Raw genomic sequence first — 20393 nt, 5'->3', positions numbered from 1 at the left:
TTTTACCTTTGTATCCTCAGTGCTTAGCACAGTGCCTTGTATATAGTGGGCACTCAATAAATATTTATTGACTGACATAAAACTGAAAAGTGTGCAAACACAATCAATACAGGTAGAATTAAAAGGTAAGCAGTTAACTGGGAAAAAATCTTTGCAGTAAAGTTTTCTGATAAAGGTCTCCACAATATATAGGAAATTGGTATAGATATATAATAGAAAAGAACCATTCTCCAGTAGACAAATGGTCAGGATATGAATAAGCAATTTTCAAAAGAGAAAAGATAAGCTACCAATAAACCATATGAAAAAATGCTTCAAATCAGTGGTAGTAAGAGAAATGCAAATTAAAACAACTCTGAGGTTTCTACTTCATGGCAGTCATATTGGCAAAAATAACAAAAGAGGAAAATGACAATGGTTGGATGTGGGAATACCTGCACACTAATACATTGACAGTAGTGCTGTGAATTGGGTGAAATATTCTGGGAAGTTAATTTGGAACTCTGCCCCAAAAGTCAGTAAACTGCATATTTTTCGACCCATCAATACCACAACTAGGTTCATATCCCAAAGAAGTCAAAGACAGAGGTCATATGTACAAATATATTTATAGCAGAACTTTTGTTTTAGCAAAGAACTGGAAATAAAGTTGAAGCCAAGCCAATACAATAAACAATGACAATGCTATCGAAATTAATTTATTCATTCAATGCCATACCAAATCACCAAAGGATTACTTTACAGATATGGGAAAAATAATAACAAAATTCATCTGAAAGGAAAAAGTTTAAGTAATTTAAATAAAAGAAAAATAATTTGGCACCAATTAAAAAAATAGAGATCAATAGTTTAAAAAAAAAAAACCAGAGAGATAAATCATTGGAACAGATTAGGTACAGAACATAAAGAAGCAAAAGAACATAGTAGGCAAGTGTTTGAGGAACTCAAAGATCCTGTGTACAAAGGTAAAGCCTTACTGGACAAAAATTAGGAAAATTGGAAAGCAGTCTGGTAGAAATTAGTTTTAGATCAGTATGTCACACTATACATACCAAGATAAGCCCCAAATGGATATGTGACAAGACATAAAAGATCACATCATAAACAAAATAGAGGAGCAAGGAAAAAGTACCTTTCAGATCTACTGATAGGGGAGTTCATGGCCAAGTGAGGGATATATAGAGAGAAGACAAAAGATAAAATATACATATTTGTTTTTGCACAAAAAACCTGATACAGCTAAAATTAGAAGGCAGTTAATTGTGAAAGCATCTTTGCAACAAGTTTTTCTGATAAGGTCTCATTTCCAAAATATATAACAAACTGATTCAAATTTCTAAGAGCCATTCTCTAATTTATAAAAAATGGCCAAAGGAACTGGCAGCGTTCAAAGTAAGAAATCCAAGCAATTAACAATCACATGGAAAAAAAAAGCCCCAAATCATTAATTCACTAATAATTCTAATAACTAATAATTTAAGAAATGTGAATTAAGCAGTTGAGGTTCCACCTTACAACTCTCAGACTGGCAAAGTTGATGAAAAAGAAAAACAATAAATGTTGGAAGAGTTGAAAGGAAAACAGACACATCTGATGAACTGTTGGTTAAGCTGTGAATTGGTTTAGTCCACTCTGGAAAGCAATTTGGAACTGCCATATAGTTATCAAACTGGGCATACCCTACAACCCAGTGATACTACTACTCTATCTAAACCCCAAAGAGATCAAAGAAAAAGGAAAAGGATCTATAGTACAAAAGTATTTAGAACAGTTATTTTTGTAGTGGCAAAGAACAAGAAACTAAGAGCATATCCATTAACTGGGAAACGTCTGAACAAATTATGACATGCTAATATAAGGGAATACTATTGTTCAGTAAGAAATGATGAAAGGAATGGTTTCAGAGAAACCTGGGAAAACTTGTATGAACTGATGCAGAGTGGAGTAAGCAGAACCAGGAGAACAATTTAAACGACGATAACACTAAAAAGACAAGCAACTTTTTAAGACTTAAGAACTATAATCAATGTAAGGACCAACCACAAATCTAGAGGATCACTTATACTGCCCATCTCCTAAGAAGTGATGGATTCAAGATGCAGAATGAGAAATACATTTTTAGACACGGCCAATGTGGGAATTTGTTTTACCTGAGGATACCGTGTTAAGCCTAAAGACCTAGGTTCAAATTTGGCTTCAGACACTCACTAGCTGTCTGACCCTGAGCAAGTCACTTAAGCCCCATTTGCCTCAGTTTCATCATCTGTTAAATGGGGATAATAAAAGCACTTACTTCCCAAAGTTGCTGTGAGGATCAAATGAGATAATTGTAAAGCAAATAGCACAGTGACTGGCATATAGTAAGCACTATATAAGTGTTAGCTTAGATATAGATAATAGATAATTAATATTATCTATTAAAGAACTAGTCTTTATTTTTTCAAATGAAGAAAAGGAAGAGATAAGAGAAAAAGAAAACAAACGTTTGTTAACTGAAAAAAGAAAGTAAGAAATAATCAAAGTGGTTTCCATCAACTGAGGAATAGTTGAATAAATTTTAGAATATGAATGTTATGTATTATAACACAATTAATTGAATGAGAATGTATCATATGACTATAATAATGTAAATAAAAAACTTTAAAAGTTTAAGAACTCAGGGGCAGCTAGGTGCCACACTGGATAGAGCTCTGGACTTGGAGTCAGGAGGCCCTGAGTTCAAATCTGGCCTCAGACACTTGACACTTACTAGCTGTGTGACCCTAGGCAAGTCACTTAACTCTAACTGCCTCACCAAAAAGCAAAAAAAAAAACAACAAAAAGTTTAAGAACTCTGAAGAATGAAGTGATTTCAAAAGATCAATGATAAAAAGCATGCCTCCCACCTCTTGGTATAGAGTTGATGGGTTAGAGGAAAAGAATGTGACTTACATTTCCAAATACAGAAAAAGGGGTTTATTTTCCAAGTCATCTTACTTCTTGGCAAGGCTACAAAGTCTAAAAGTTAGGGCATCAAGAAATGTTAGGGAGACAAGAGGAAGGGGAAAAGGAGGTAGAGAAAAGAGAATTCTTAAAAGAGAGAAAGGAGAGGTATTGTCTGAATGTCACATATAGCAATGAAGTGGAGTATATACACCCCATATGAGGTTTATGAGCCTTTGCTTATAGAGTGAGTTTTTCTGTATTACCCATTATGGAGCATGGGAAAAGGTTGCCACGGATTTTTATCCCATAGGAAGGTCATAAACTGTTATTCACACAGATGTGTAGCTCTTATCTTTTTGCTTTTTACCTAAGTTTTGTTAAGTAATGCAATCCTACAATCTCAGAACAATTCTATGAACAAACTATTGACCTTAGTTCCCCCATGTAGTTTCTACTCCTATCATTTTCTTGATGGGGAAATAGAATACCTGAATGTAAAAAAGGCTGAAACCAAGTTCCAAGAGTCCAGATTACAATTTAGGAAGTATGCTTCACGCTTTCCTCCCCACTATTCGTAGCATTAACTTCCAAAAGTTAAGATAATTTTTAAGTCATAATCTAGTTAAGCAGCATAATGGCAAGAGCATTTGTAATGAAAAGACCTGAATTCAAATCTTCTTCACTCCATTACCCACTGTGACCAGAGGCAAGTCCCTTCCCCCATCTAGGCCTGTTTCCTCCTCTGTAAGATGAGGGTACTGAACTAGTTGACATTTAAAGTCTCAATGAGTTGTAAATACTATCAATTTTTGAGTTAAAGAAGGATGAATACAATACTTGGATGCCCTCTAGTGGAAGTAAAAGAAATCCTAGAGCCTGAGATTTTACTATTTCTCCTGCAAATTCGATTAGACTATTTATTTAAGAAAATGAGAGGATTTAGTTATATGTCATCATATTATTTAGAAAAGAGAAAAGTGTCAAAAGAAGGTTTATCATTTGTCCACTGCCACCTCAAACTAAGAATAAACATCACCAGTGGACAGCCAGTAGGGCTGACTTCCAAAATAATAATGTAATAAATAAAGTACTAAAATAATGAAGCAGGGAAGAGAAAAACAAAGACACACTTAACCTTCTCCCTTTCCCCCCCACCCTTACTTGTTCAATATCTTGGACTGAGCTGGAAAAATCAATAGCGAAAACATGCATGCTGGGACAGGTGGCAGAGAGAAAAAATCGGTAGTTTTGTGGGGAGCTAGAAGGAATTCCAAAGGAGAGAAGCACCCTTTGTTTATATACCCAAAATATGGGATTCCACTTCTTGTTTCAGGAACAAATGAAATGATAGTTTATTAAAATTAACAGAAAAAAAATCTGCAACAGACCTATTACTGAGCAGACCCCAAGATAAAGTACTGAAAAATTCTAGCAGAGATGCAAAGGAAGAAAAAAAGATAAGCAAGGTACCTACCATTAATGTCTTCAAATGTCCAAGGATAAACAGACTGTATTTGGCTCGAGTAATGGTTACATTCAATCTTTGCAAACTTGCCAGAAACCTAATAAATGACACAAAATTAAATGCTCTTTCTAAAGAAGCAAACTTTTATTAGTTTAAACAAAGACACAGGCTACATGTTAGCATTTTTGGATGCTCCTTTGCTATAAAGATCAAATTCCCTTTTTACTTGCTTTGTCATATCAGGTATATCTACAAAAAAGTGATTTCCTGTTTATTACTGCTGCTTTCCAACTCAGCCAACTCTGAATGTGACTCAATAACCTTTCAACATTAAGTCTAAGTCAATCAGGAAAGCAGAGACCATACATTTCACCAGTGAAGATTCTGAGCCTTAGATACTACATATGAGACATAATTCATATATATGCCTTTTAAACTCAATATATTTAAAATCTTTTCTCCTTTTAATGATAATTTGGGAGCTGCTGAGATAGCACACACGTGTCTTGGAAAGCACTATTCTACCATCTTTTATTAATCCTAAAAAAGATAAAATAGGAGGCAGTGGAAATCTATGCTTCCCATCACCACCCCAGACCAAAGTACCTTCATGATGACTGAGTAATACCACCTAATCATGTCAGAAAGCACTGCCATGTCCTTAGTCTCTTTAAAAACTGCAGTAACAGTAAACAGTCAGACATTACACTTGACTAGAAGTGGCAACTAGAAATGAAGAGAAAAAAACCTGCATGCTAAGAAACAACCATATACTTCAAAATAGCAATTCCTATTGCAAATATACTTAATCTGCTTTGGTTTATCTTAAATTTACTTAATGAAGCAAAGAACAGATCCATATTGCAAAATGAAGTCAATATAAAAGATGTTGAAAGAAGTATCAGTGGATCTATTCCACTTCTTAAAAGAAACAAAATACAGATACTGTATAGGAAGCTTTCATTTTTCATAACAAGCTTTAGAGTGGTAAAAGCAAACAGTATCACTTTTAGCAATGAAAAGTTTTTTTTAATACAACAGATAAACTTTTAATAAGGTAGTCTAATGCCATAAATAAGACTGACCTTCGAAACACATAAAAAGAGAAATGAGAGACATACCCAATTGAGCCTTGTGAAGTATTTGCTCTGACACATGTAACAATAATGCAATCCTTCTGACGACCCTGGAATGCATCCACAGTGTCAACTTCCCCTGGCCTATTTAAGAAGAAAAAAAAAAATCTCATTATGGAGAAGTATGTATACAAGGGAAAGGCACTCAACCAATAAGTTAGGAGTCTGGGGTTCTAGTCCTAGTTCTGTAAGTCTGCATGAATCACTTAACCTCTTTGACTCATTTCCCTTATCTGTAAGATAGAAACAATAGGACCTGCTCTACCTACCTTTGGCCTGCTGTGAATTTCAAATGAAATAATACATACATTTCGTATTTTTGTCTCCACCTCTGACTTCCTTCCGCAGGGGTTGGCAAATTGTGGCCTGTTCACTGGTTTACATATTGGTTGCTTTTGCATTACAATGGCAGAGTTGAGTAGAACATATATATGAAGCTCTCAAGGTTTCAAATTGCTGCTTATATCATAGTGATGCAGTTATAATTCTAGAGCAGAGTACCACACATATTGTTGTGACTTCTTTTTTTATTTCCAGTATATACCCATCATATCAAAACAACAAAAGTGGACTTGGAATATTGTGCTTTTAAGGCACAGTGGGGTATAAATTATTTTGTTACAGAATCAAACAGCAAAGCATTGTTTTTATTATACAATGACACCAGAGCTTTGCTAAAAGAATACAGAATAAGTCAATATTATCAGATTAAGTACTCATCACAATATTCCCAACTCAGAGGAAAGCAATAGTCAGAAAGATTAGAAAATTTAAAACAGAATACCTCATCAGCAAAACTTCTTGACAAAAATTAAAAAGGAAAATGAAGCTGCAACCAAAGTATGTTCCAAGTTGATTACTTATTAAGGAAGTAAAGAAAGCCATTCACTAATGGTGAGTTAATTAAATCATATTTGACTACAGTAGCCAAAAAAATGTGTCCAGAGAAAATAATTTGCTTAAGACTATGAGCCTTTCAGCTCAATTAAAATCATGTGTTCATGGACTGATATCAGTATTTGGCAGTACCTATCTGCGTGAAAAGACATTTTCAAAGATTAAATATATAAAATGTCATTACAGATCAGCACTAGTAGAAGAACATTTTGCAAAAAATTTGATGATAGGGAACATTAACTTTGAACCTCAATTAGGTAAAATGTTATTCTCTCCCCAGTAATTCCATTCTTCTCCTTACTAGACCTGTATTCCAAAAAAATTATTATTATTATCATCATTAATTATTATTATATTTTGAATTTTGTCAATAAAAATTGGTGGAAATTTGCTTTCTATTTTATTATTATCGGTACAGTATCTACATAATATCTCTAGTTTTTCTTTCTGGAGTACAAAACCTAAAATATTTACTATTTGGCCCTTTACAGAAAAAGCCCTGGTATAAAGAATTCCCAGTATGGAAACTCTCTCTACAGATAGAGATGGGGCAACTCATCTTTAACATATAGTCTTAGAACATTGCCTGGGGACACTGAGAAGTGACTTGTCCATGGTTATACATGGAAAAGGCAAGATATGGATCCAGGCTTTTCTGACTCTAAAATCAGCCCTCTAACCACTATTGTATACTGCCTTCCAACACATGTGAATACATTTTATAAATTGTAAAGTACTAAAAATGCCTTGGAAATTTAAGTATTTTATAATTAAATATGTATTATGTTTATATAAACACTCAGTATCTTTGAGTAGCTGAAAGTGACATATTCTTAATATTTAATCCTCAACATCCCTGTTGAGACAGAGAGTGGTAATAAAACATAATCTTGTTTTTATACACAAAGAAGCTGAAGCTCAAAGCAGTAAATATAGAAGTCAAAAAGAACAAAGGTGGGGAAGAGTCTCACCTCCCTAAACAGAATTAAGGACACTTTGAACATTATATTTTAAGTTTCCTAACAAAGACTAATGTTGAATTAGCCATTAAATTCAATGCAGATGTAGCTTTTACTCAACTTTGCTATGTGTAAAGAGAATTCACCAAGTCCCTAAATAACAAGTCAGGGCTTCAGGGGTAGAGGTGGGGTGGGGAGAGTGGGGCAGGATTCCTCATTTTTTCCTAGATAACCATTGCATTCTCCACAATTACTATTCTAAAACTTTTTACACTATCCTCAAGTCCTTAAGCCCAATTCAGCCCCCCTGAGTTTTAGCAGATGACTTCACCTATGAATTATTTTCAAAATGAGGGAGGCCACATCACATGAATTCCTCCTTCAAGTTCTCTCCTCTTTACCTCAAACTTCCCCTGAATTTTACCAACTCTCTTTCCTCCATTCTTGCCTCTAAAGTGTTCCTTGTCTCCCTGACCAAAGTTAATCCTGCTATCTATGGTCCTGACTCTATCACTTCTTACTACATGTGGGACTCCACTCTATCAATTATCCTCTACACTTCCCTGTGCCTACACACAGTTCTCTAAAATCCTAAAAAACAAAACAAACAAAAAAACCCCAACCCAACCCTCTGCTTAACTCCCCTGCTATCCTATCCTTCTTTTTCCATACCATATTTTTTCTGCCTTGCCCTCCCCTTTAGTCTTCTCTTTTGTCATTTTTCTCAAAAATAATAGTGTATATTTGCTGCTTCCTTAAGGCCCCTTTACCTGTTTCTTTCAAATTCTTTGTCCAATTCCTGTTGAATCATCATCTTTTGTGCTTTGTAATGTGTGATTATACCGATGTTACGTACAGTAATATCCTTTCTTTTGTCTTTGATCAGCTTAATTAATTCCACTACTAGTTTTATTTCTTGGACATTAACATATGAGCTATATGAGAAAAATAACATAAAAAATCAGTGATATTCATCAGTTGCCAATTAAATATAGTTTACATAACTAATATTGGTCCATATTTTGTTGTCCAGAATCTCAATAAGTTTTGAAATACTTACCTGATAATAGTTACAATTGCTGAGCATTGATACTAGTAGTCTGATTTACTATAAGTTATCTAACAATATGCAAAATAAAAGCCAGGGTCCTTCCCCTTTGAAGGTTTCCTGCCACCAACATCTGTCCAGGGTAGGACATGTTACATGATTCAAGTATGAAGCAAGATCCATAAATGCTAAATTAATTTACAGGTGGGCCATATAATTATATGAAAAGCTTTGAATATAGCCATTAAAATCTCAACAATTTCTAAATGAGTAAGCCAACACTATTACAGAATACAATACAATGAAAGAAATGAAAATCAATCTGTAATGGGGAAATTAAATACTAAACAGAAGTTCAATAAACAGAATCAGATTTATCTAGCAATGGAATAGTCACTAGCCAATTAAAGAAGAGTAACAGAACTTCTTTGAGTGACAAAAAAAAAAACTGTCTATAATACAGAAAAAAGATGGACAAAATTTCATTTGGTTATTTTGGTCTTCAAAAAATAATGAGAATTAAGTAAAACATCATTTTAAAATTCTTCATTTCTTATGCAACTCAGAACTCATTTAGAGCCTGATGTTTTACACATGGTTAGAAAAAGAAACTTTGTTCTAATGAAAATTTGGGTCCTCAAAATAGGTCTACTGAACAGAAGTCATTTAACTATTTTAGTACAAGTGAAGGAACATGACTCAAAAAATATATAAAACACGTCCTGGCCAAAATAAAACTGTTTACTCAGGAAGGGTTATAGGTACTAGGAGGAGAGGTTCTGCCTATATTAAGACTCTGGCTCTGTAATACCAGGTTTACCAATATTATAGAATGGTAGGAGTTAAAAGGAAAGCCAGGAGAGGACAAGGAAACGCCTTCAAGGTGGGGACTCATTTTGTTTTTGAATTTCCATCCCATTTTTGAAAACAGTGCATTGCAAAAAGTACTTAAAAAATTTTTGCAGAACTGAACTTGAGTCACAACTGCTCTTTTAATAACGCCTTCCTAACAATCGGTTAAGTCAATTGTGACTTGTCTGACTTGAGACTGTTCATGGATTTAGGGAAAAAATATTTTTTAAAACCCTTCACTTGCTTTCCGTAAGAACATTAACAGAAAACTCAGGTATAGCCTTGGAACTGGAAATATAGTAGACATAGTGATGAATGTATAGGCATAAAGAAGAAAAAGTAGAAATAATTAAACAATGTTATGAGAAAGTAGAAATGTGTATATATCACTATATATTTCTATTCTCTTTCTATATTATTCATTATCTATCAAGGAAGTGGCAAGTTTTTGTTTTGTTCTCACTCAGCTGTAAAGCTGAGGTCAAAATGAAGATGCAAACCAGTGACAAAATAGACTCACTGCATGCTAATTATGATCTGAATGAATCTGTTGAAACAGGGGCAGAGCCAAGATGGCGGAGGGAAAGCAGTGACTGTCTTGAGCTCTCTCCCAAAGCCCTCCAAATACCTAAAAAAATGGCTCTAAACAAATTCTAAAGCAGCAAAACCCACAAAAAGACAGAGTGAAGCAAATTTCCAGGTAAAGACAGCCTGGATGGTTGATCAGAAAGGTATATTGCGCCGGGCGGGGAGAGGAGTACAGTGTGGCGTGGGCGCGCAGGCCGCAGCGACCCTGGAGCAGGCCTCAGAGGGCTGAATCACGGGCAACTGTGGTGGTTTCCAGACTTCCCAACCCCTGAATGCCAAAGACAACTTAGAAGGTCAGTGGGAAAAGTCTGTGTCTGCGGTGAGAGAAGGACCTAGGTCTCAGCTCCAAGTCTCAAGTGCAGCTTCTGGGCCCGCAGCTGTTTCCTGAGCCTCCAGCCCACAGACTGAGGGGGAATCGAGTGGCTGATCACAGGGGGATTGCAGGGATCTCTTTGCCAGGGCTGAGGCAGGAATCTCTCGTTTGCCTGTGCTTGGATCTGGGTCACAGTTCTGAGGTGTGGTCCTGGGGGGAGAAGGAACGCTGGTGCGGTGGAGCTTGTTGTGGTGGTGGAGAGAAGACACCTTGCCCCTTATCATACCACCTTGGAAGAACTGAAAATTTACAAGTCCCTAGAAGTACCTCTGAAAACAGCTGCACAAACCCCCAAAGTTTGGGACAGTACACTCTTCACACTGGAAGTGGACTTTTACCTTAACAAAGAGTTAAAACTCAAGTTATTGGCCGGGATCATGAGTAAGCAGTGCAAAAAGAGTCAGACTATATTATCTTACTTTGGTGACAAAGAAGATCAAAACATACAACCCAGAGGAAGACAACAAAGCCAAAGCTCCTACATCCAAAGCCTCCAAGAAAAATATGAATCAGTCCCAGGCCTTGGAAGAGCTCAAAAGGGATTTTGAGAAGCAAGTAAGAGAAGGAGAAGAAAAACTGAGAGTGACGCAAGAATAAGATTCCTCAGAGAGAAAGTATAAGTATACAGATAACTAGGCTTATGACAAAGGCATCTCAATCTTGGTGTTAGCAAAGACTACGTTTTCTATTCCCCTGAAGGATATGATCTTTATTAGTTGAAGTTTCCCAGACAATACCAACCAACCCTTATACTAGCTCAAGTGGGATACTACACCCATATCCTTGTCCACAGAGTGATGAACAATCATGTCCTGAGTCCTAGAGACCTAACTGAGGAAATGTATTATGATAAGGGGGAAGAATCTTATAGGACTAACAGATTTTAGTGAGGAAAACTATATGGCAGCTAAATGGTGTAGTGGATGGACTGGACTTGGAGTCTGAAAGTCTGGAGTTCAAATCCAGTCTCAGACATTAACCAGCTGCTAGTCACTTAACTTCTGCCTGTCTCCCTTTCCTCCTCTGTAAAATGGGGGTAGTAATAGCACCTACCTCCCATGGTTTTTTTAAGGGTCAAATGAAATGACATTTGTAAAGCACTTTGCAAATCTTAAAATGTTATATAAATGCCTGATACGATGATGATGATGATAATAACGATGTTCCTCTTAGTCAGTCAACAAGTATATATAAAGTGCTTACTACGTGCCAAACACTGAAGTAAACATCAGGGATACAACTACAATCAAAATCAACAACAACAACAACAAAACAGTCCTGATCCTCAAGAAGTTTATAGTCTTATGTGGAAAGGCTTCCACACGGCAGGGGAAGAGGTACCTTTGGGGACACAGTGGTGAAATTCAGAGAATGAGGGATGGCTGGTCTGGACTCTTCTCCCAAATGGAGGTTCTGGGAAGAACCCATCAATGAGAGAAAGGGTTGGAGGGTCAGAAGGAGAAAGCTGCTAAAGTCTGGTGCAAAGGACAGAGAGTAAAGGATGGCTGGTCAGGATCTGTCTTCAAAATGGAGGCTGAAAGAACTCACCAATGGGAGAAGACACTTGCAAGGAGGGAGGAATGACATAGCAGAGGCATGGGAGTGAAGTCTGAAGAAAGAAGATTAAATAGTTGGTCCACAGTTGTAGACTTTATGCTCTGGGGCAATGGCAGGTAAGTAAGCCCATTCCCTTTCCCCTTCTCTGCCCCTCTTCACTATTCATTGAGAAAGAGTCAGTAGCACAGGATGAATAAGAAGAGGTGGCTTGTGATTACATTATCTTTCACCAAAGATTCATACCTCTTCTGAATTTCCCTTTTTTCCCTGGAGGGCACCAATATCTTTCTAGTCTCTTAGCTTAATCTCCTTACTCTTGATTCCAAAGTGCCCCCTTCAGTTACCAATAATCTCTTAACAGTCAAATCTGATGGTCTTTTCTCAATCCTCTGGTCTACTCTGTAGCATTTGACACCACTGACAACTGCCCCTGCCCCCAACTCCTGAATACTTTCCTCTCAGGGTTGTCATGACAGTGCTCTCTTGGTTCTCTTTTTACCTGTTTGATTATTCCTGCTTAGTTTCTTATCTTGGTTCATTATACATATCATAACCCCTAACTGCAAACCAACCACTAGCCTCTGTCCTGTGCTCTCTATTCTCTGTATACTCTCCCATTTGGTAAAATGTCATCAACTCTTTCTTATGCGTTTTTAAGAGTGATTGCTTTGGCCTCCACTGCCTGAAGGACAGATATATTACATTTAAATTCTTTCCTAGGATTCTCCAAAACCTTTAAAGTTTGAGGGCATCTAGTCTTTGTCATTGGCTCCATTCCCCACAGACTATGTTCTTTCAATTTTAGGAGGCACCTACACTTGTTATATTCAACCATTTAACAGTAAGATTTGCTTTTTACAAAGAAATAAGTAGCATGTTAAGACTTATTAAAAGGGTCAGTTTCATCTTGGAACTTTTAAAATTCTAATAGTAGCAAAGAAGGCGTTGTAATGAGACAAAGGCTAATTGGTTAAATTAAAGGAAAATCAGGTGAACTTAAGGACAGTCATTCTAGAGAAGGTCCCTGGGACGGGAACATAGTAGTTTTGATGTGTCTATACCTGGTCCTAATATAACATGGAGGTATTCTCAGAACAGGAGAATGTCCTAAGTCTACTTTTGGATAGATGAGTCCCTCCCAAAAGGTACCTTGGCAGAGACAGGACACCTTGTCACTGGGAAATCAATCAGCACTTAAGTACCCACTTTGTGCCAGTTGCTATGATAATCATTGGGAATACAAAGATGAAAAGCAAATGGTGTCTATTCTCAAGGAACAAATTTAGGATACATTTTGTGGGGAACAGGTGTAAAGTCCTCAAGCTTCATTAGCAATAATGTATCTATCAGGGCAGCTAGGTGGCGCAGTGGATAGAGCACCGGCCCTGAAGTCAGGAGGGCTTGAGTTCAAATCCAGCCTCAGACCAAACACTTGCCACTTACTAGCTGTGTGACCGTGGGCAAGTCACTTAACCCCAATTGCCTTAAAAAAAAAATGTATCTGTCTATTAAGGTTGTGCACCTAGGTTTACCTACAAAGCATCACAGATAGAGTCTTCTGAAAGGTGAAGAAACACCTGAGGAAGGAATATGTAAGGAGATTCTGACACAGCAAAAGAATTTTCTACCTCTTCTTCCTGTACTTTAGTTGTTGCAACACTCCTGCTGTTACTGGGTCTCAGGAAAATCTTCTATTTACAGACTCTAAACATAAACTAAGCAAATAATTCTAATTAAAAGGATAGTTAAAGTTAAGAGGAACAGTTGAGGCAGAAGTTCCATAATGAGACATTAGTTAAAATAGAGAAGCCATCAACTGGGATAGTTGAAAGCCCAATGTGACTCAGCATGATGCACAATGTTTGTAGGAGGCATTTTAATATGATAAAATTTGAGGTAAAAAACATTCCAAGCCATATCCTGAACCAGAGGAATAAGAAAAGGACTTACTCATTTTCCCGTTTCTCTGAACCATCTTCTACATCAAACACAAGGTAAGGCTGGAACGGCCAGTCTGATGTACATCGGCTCTCTTCAGTCAATCTATGAGCATTATCAATGGTTATCAAAATATCATTCTGTTAGCATTTATAAAAATTTTAGGGGACTGACTTTCTCCTATAAATGTGGGATATACAGAGGTTAAAAACTGCCCTCCTTATATTCCACCATGGTGCTCAGAATAGCAATCTAGACAATTGTTGTAATTTATGAATTTCATAATGGTCTGAAATAGTAAAGAAATGTGAATACAATGCTTGAAATGTACTAACCTTTCAAAGCATCTAAACTTACAAGTAAAACACATCAACCACTAACAAATTGAACTAACCTGTTTGTTTTCAAAGTTCTGTTATAAATATAACTAGATGGGAAGAGACATATATCAGGATGCATCCTGTATTGAACTGTCAGCTGCAAAACAGGTGATCTACTGATCACATTCTGTTTCACCTGTTCTTCCAGGTGTTTGTATAATCGAGCCATCATTGACTGGTCATAGCCATACTCCTGTGCTTTCTGCCAGGGAGAAAAGAAGTAATTCATTAGAATTAGTTTATATTTCTTCACTAGCATAAAAAATATTTATTGGGAATCTAAAATACATTTTGAACATGTTAAGTTTTAGATACCTATCAAACATGAAATGAACAGCACAATTCTAGGCTCTAAAAGATCACAAACTCTCCCAGATCTGTGGAGAGCCAAAATCAGGCAGAAAATGTGATCTTTTTTAATCTCAGAAACTGTAATACTGTAAACTTTCAATTATTCATCAAAAGAATACTTGGAGCAAATTTTAAAATACAAAACAGGCATCCCCTAGTCAATGAACAAACTTCTGGGCTACTTCTCTATAAAACTGGTATGTACTGTTGAAATGCCAATAAATATATTTTACTTTCAATCTGAGACACACATGAATATGAAGAGAAAATCTACAATCAAAATCATAAAAGCACACTGACATCTGTAGACAAAAACAGGAATGACTACTTTTCTCATCTGGGATTACATGAACTGCAACTTCCATTTGGAAGTACAAATTTATACTAATGACTAAATAAATTCTTCATACTAATAACTAATCTTATAATTACCATTGCTTGTAGTTACAATCAACCTTAGAGAAATTGACTTCTTAGCTCATTTGGAGAATCAAATGATTTTTGACTCCTGAATATGGAATCAGGATTTTAATTTCATTCTGCTCTGGAGGGAGAGGTAGGTAGAGCAGATTAACCTCTAACTGTGCATAATCAAAGTGAATGCTGCCAATCTTTGTTTTGTTTTGTTTTGTTTTTTAAAATCTACCACCTTTACTATTAGGATGAAGAAGAGAAGAGAGGCAAATTTCTTACAAGGCTGGTAAATTGCCATCTTGGCATGCTGCCAAACACAGATGTCTAAGTTAGACAAATAGCCTCAAAACAATTCAATACAACTTTTTTTTAATCCTTGGCATATTTCTTTAAAATCCAACTACTAAAAATAAATCACAGATAAATTGTTTTCAAAAAAAAAACCAACATCAATTTTCAAAAGAAAAGAAATTTGAGATGTAGGAAAAAAGGCTATTTCCAACCATTCATTTCCCTGACACTAATTAGCATATAAAGCTGGGAGTTATTAAAACTCATATTTTAAAATGTTAGAACAAAAGACACATTAAGATCAACTTTTAAAGCTAATTAAGATGTATTAATCAAACGAATCTTTTCAAATACTGCTTCTCTCTATGAGAAGCCAATACTTCCATATCTCTCCTGACCCCCAAAAATTAGTGTTTTGAAAAATTATCAGTCCAGTTGTAACTATAAGATTTATTGCAAACAAAGCCATTTTAAAAACCTTTTGTTTTAAGTTAACAAATAAATGGCTATAGAAATACTTACCACAGAAATGACTGTGGGAGGAAGCTGCTTAGGATCTCCAACCAGAATAAGTTTGTTGCAGCGATGGATAAATGGAGTAAGTGTCTCAATCTCACAAGACTGCCCAGCCTTGATAACAACCAAGAGGGAAGACTGTTTTTCAATCCGTGTTTCTGTGAGTTTACTTACGTGTAGTTCATAAATTTCTAAGCATTCTAACTAAAAAGAAGTTTCACACTTCTGCCCCAAATATCTAGCAAAACAAATATTTTCTGGGTTGAAATGATTCTCTAATCTAAGTACTACTACTATAATTCAATTCAAATCAACAAATATTTAAGTGCCTACTACGTTGAAGATACCAGAGATCTATAAGAGCCACTATATTCAAAGAGACAAGCAAGACAGCTTATCTATGGGTTAGAGACTTGGAGTTTATTTGGACAGGATTTAAAAGCCTTCACATCCATCCTTACCCTGGGAACTAACTATTAAGCAGACACAGAGTGTGGGAAAACAGAGAAACTGACATGGAGCAGAGGAGAAAAGAAATCTTTTTGTCTGGTTAGCTCAGGACACTAAAGCAACAATCCCTTCATGAAGCAGTTAGCTTTGATTTGTTCCAAGACTACAGACTACACCAACCCTAGCCAACCAGCATGCAAATGAACGTTGTTGATCACAACAGGGGACAGACAAAAAATTGTGGCTAGATCTGCAGAAATTCATCCCAACTATTGGGAGAGTGATTCAATGGATGGTACCTGACAGTCACTATTTTCATCTTCCTACACAAAAATAGCATGTATATAAAAAGTAGGAAAATACTACTGATAAAAAACATATTTTAGTCATATTTCAGCAAGTCTCTTTCATTTTTGTTTTATTAATCATGACAGTAAAGTAGTTATAGCTGTATAGCCTTGACTGGTTTCACTAACCTCATCAACAATGACACAACTGAAGGGAACACCTCCTTGCCTACGAAAAGCAGACTCCAGCAGCAAACCACCACTTGTGCTCAGTGTACAACAAATGATATGGGACTCCAGAATAATGCTACTCTGAGTTTCCTGTGGCCGTCCTCGAACCTAGGAGCATAATGAGAGAAAACATAGAGTTGCAATTTAATTCCTTTATTCAGACACATCCATTCTTAACAATAAAACAGCAACTTTGATAAATAATTAGTTCAATCCTCATTATCTTGCATAAAAGAGGGAAGAAAAGGCTTTTACCATGGAGGGGAAGAGGGGGGAGGTGAGAGGGAATGAATGAATCTTACTCATTGGATTTGGCTTAAGGAGGGAATAACATACATACTCAATTGGGTGTGGAAATCTATCTTACCATACAGGAAAATAGGGGGGAAGGGGATAAGAGAGCAGCGGGATGATATAGGGGAGGGCAGATTGGGGAAGGGGATGATCAGAAGCAAACACTTTTGAGGAGGGACAGGGTCAAAGGAGAGAATAGAATAAATGGGGGGGTGGGGCAGGAGGAAGGGAAACATAGTTAAGTTTTTCACAAAACATGGCTATTATGGAAGTGTTTTGCATGACTACACATGCGTAACATGTATAGAGTTGCTTGCCTTCTCAATGAGGGTGGTAGGCATGGAGGAAGGGAGAATTTGGAACCCAAAGTTTTAAAAACAAATGTTAAAAATTGTTTTTACATGCAACTGGGAAATAAGATATACAGGCAATGGGGTATAGACTCTATCTTGCCCTACAGGAAAACAGAAAGGGGAGGGGATAAGAGAAGGGGGTGATGATAGAAGGGAGGGCAGATCAGGGGAAGAGGTAGTCAGAACGCACACCATCTTGGAGTGGGAAGAGAAGAGAGATGGGGAGAAAATTTGGAACTCAAGATCTTGTGGAGGTGAATGCTGAAAACTAAAAATAAATTAATTAATAAAAAAATTCACATACTCCAATAAATAAATAAATAAATAAATGAAAAATAGTTCGATCCTAACCCCAAATCTTGAGAGTAGCAGAAACAATCAAAGATACCACAAATCACCAAAAAGAATACAGTACAAACATGATCAATACAAACTAAGGGATGATTGTTTGTGGTTTGATTCACAGTAAGATCTGTCAGAATAACTAGAGATCAAAAATGGTTCTATCTATTCATGATGAAAAGAGCCTGAGTAAAATTAGTTTAGGACTAAGTTTTAATTTGTATATTTTATATCATATTTTAACTCATATTATGAGTAAAACTAGTTTAAAGACTAAGTTCTAATTTGTATATTTTTTCTTTTTTTTAAATTTATTTTTAGTTTTCAACATTCACTTCCATAAGATTTTAAGTTCCAAATTTTCTCCCTATCCCTCCCCCTCCACCCAAAGATGGCATGCAATTTGATATAGGTTCCACATCTAATTCGTACATTTTTGTATCATACCTTAACTCATATTTTTATTTGTAAAATGTTTTGATTAAAAATATTTCACTTAGAGATCAAGCGCATTACAAAGTTTTGTAAATATTCTGCTTATAAAAAAATGGTATATAACTTTGATCTATGTAATTCAATAAATCACAAGATACAAACAGAGTCAGGGAACAAGGGTGAAGTTTCACAAAGGATGCAATCTGTAGCGTTCAATTTGAAAAGCCTTTTTTCTTTTTTTATAGTCTGGACCTGGGATTTCATAAGTGTAAGCATCATCTTCGTTTTGGAACTCCCTTGACCAAAATAGATTTGCAACTGTAGTGTAGTTTATAGTCTTAAAAGAGTTGCCTGGGTCACTGACAGGTTAAAGGGCTTGACCAAGGTCATACACATAGTGAATGCCAGAAGCAGACTTGAACCTAGATCTTCCTCTTTCTAATACCAGCTATCTGACCAATGTTGCCTCTCAAAAACTTTTTTCTTATCAGAGATTCAGCCTAAATACATCAGAGGTTCTTCAAATGGATTGTCCTCTCATGTGGAATTAATTTGTTCCTCCCTTCCACCCTTAAAACCCTTGACTTCTTAAAGACTCAACTTCAGCGCCACCCCTACATAAAATCTTTCCTACTCCCTCTGATGTTCATACTCTGACCTTCCTAAAATCATCTTATATTTTTCTGTGAATATTCTATATCGCCTGAGAAGAATGTACATGTCTTGAAGGTAGGCACTGTTTTGCTATCTCTGTATTCCTGTAGCTAAACACAATGCCTTACAAACTACAGACATTTAATAAAGGTTTGTTGAATTGACCTGGCATTGAAAAACTAAAATTAAATGAAACAACAATCCATATAGGTCAGAATAATCCAAATACTATGTGTGCATACTCCAAAGTCAGCTGTATTAAAATGATCTTCTTAAGCAAATATGCAAGGCAATGCAAGGTACATCCAGTACTCAAGTTATCACAACACAAACAGCTTCCATGTTGATAACATTCAACTAAAATAAGTAGTATATGTTAAAATATTACACATAATTTTTCAGGAATTTGAAAGCACAAGTGAAGTAACAATCAGCAATCCAATGATTGTATATGTGTGTAAACCTTCTCAAATTTGGTATATAATTGCTTTTGTAGTTCCCTCACATTCAGCTATCTCTCTTCGCCTCCCCTTAATTTCTTGCTCTTCTCCTACATTTTAAATGCTTCATACACAAATAACTATATTTGAAGGGCTACAGTTAGATAATTTTCCTCTTATCCCCAATCCCTCAATTAATAATAGCTTACACACATATAGCAAGGTTCTTTCTTTATAATAACCCTGTGAAGTAAGTACAGACATTTTATTATTTTCATTTTACAGATGAGGAAAATAAAGCTCAGAGACATGAACAAAAATGGCCTTATGGTACAGTGGAAAAAACACTGGCTTTGGAGTGAGAAGATGTGTATTCTAGGTCCAGCTTCACTAGCCCTGTGACCTCAGTCAACTCAACTCTCTGGATTTCAGTCTCTTGCTCTGCAAAATAAGGGGGTTGAATTTTAAGAATATACAGAAAAGAAAAGAAGGAAATTGAGAAGGAGATACAGACAAGCAATGCAAAGTTGGAACTATCCTGTTAAATTTATTATATACTTTTTAAAAGAATAAGTTGTCAGTAATATAGATTCTCGATCTCCTAACAATCTTCATTTTGTATTTTTTATATTAAAATGTTCAAGTTTGTCAGTTTCAGGATAAAAAAAATTAAGTGATGAGGCTGAACTAATTCCTCTTTATATTAATCTGTATTTATTTTGGTTATGTGTGTGGATGTGTATGTTTACTGTTGTTAGTTATCTGCGTACATGATGTTTACACTCAAGAGAATGTAAGGTCCTCGAAGGAAAACTTTTATTTTTGTCTTTATAGCCCCAGTGCATTGGACCTGGCATACTGAATGTTAATAGAATTAGCTTAAATTTTAATCCAACATCTTTCTCCATTACATTAAAATATAGACTAGAACTGAAAATCTGAGTTAAATTAAAATATCATTTATCTTGCCCACATTCAGAATGCCAAGAATATATCCAAAAGTGTGAGTATACTAAAGGAAAACCTGTTTTGAATCTGCAATATTATTATGATCAATGTATACAATCCTCTTTGAGTCTGATTAGAACAGTCATGACACGAACCTATCTCTCAACAGATTTATACAGAGAATCTCTGCTATATAATTTTTGTCAAACTTTTAAGTCCAATATTCTTATATCCAAAGAAAAATAAAAAATTCCATAACATCATAGAAG

The 20393-nt window shown here is 35.8% G+C and overlaps 1 protein-coding gene across 3 annotated transcripts in view; it reads right to left on the bottom strand.

The window, feature by feature from the left end:
- Window positions 1-20393, bottom strand: part of SETX (senataxin) — a 92512-nt gene that overhangs the window by 6994 nt on the left and 65125 nt on the right. For all 3 annotated transcript variants that reach the window (XM_027869290.1, XM_027869291.1, XM_027869289.1), the window contains exons 18-24: window positions 16617-16766; window positions 15697-15804; window positions 14133-14320; window positions 13751-13843; window positions 8153-8317; window positions 5512-5610; window positions 4400-4487 (exon numbers count right to left, since the gene is read on the bottom strand). In XM_027869290.1, the coding sequence (XP_027725091.1) occupies window positions 4400-4487; window positions 5512-5610; window positions 8153-8317; window positions 13751-13843; window positions 14133-14320; window positions 15697-15804; window positions 16617-16766 (891 nt within the window). The remainder of the gene's footprint in view (window positions 1-4399; window positions 4488-5511; window positions 5611-8152; window positions 8318-13750; window positions 13844-14132; window positions 14321-15696; window positions 15805-16616; window positions 16767-20393) is intronic.

The sequence above is a fragment of the Vombatus ursinus genome, unplaced genomic scaffold, assembly GCF_900497805.2.
Source record: "Vombatus ursinus unplaced genomic scaffold, bare-nosed wombat genome assembly UNPS02014793.1, whole genome shotgun sequence".
NCBI lineage: Eukaryota > Metazoa > Chordata > Mammalia > Diprotodontia > Vombatidae > Vombatus > Vombatus ursinus.
Note: the sequence above shows the minus strand (reverse complement) of the source record. Positions and strands in the feature narration are given on the sequence as shown.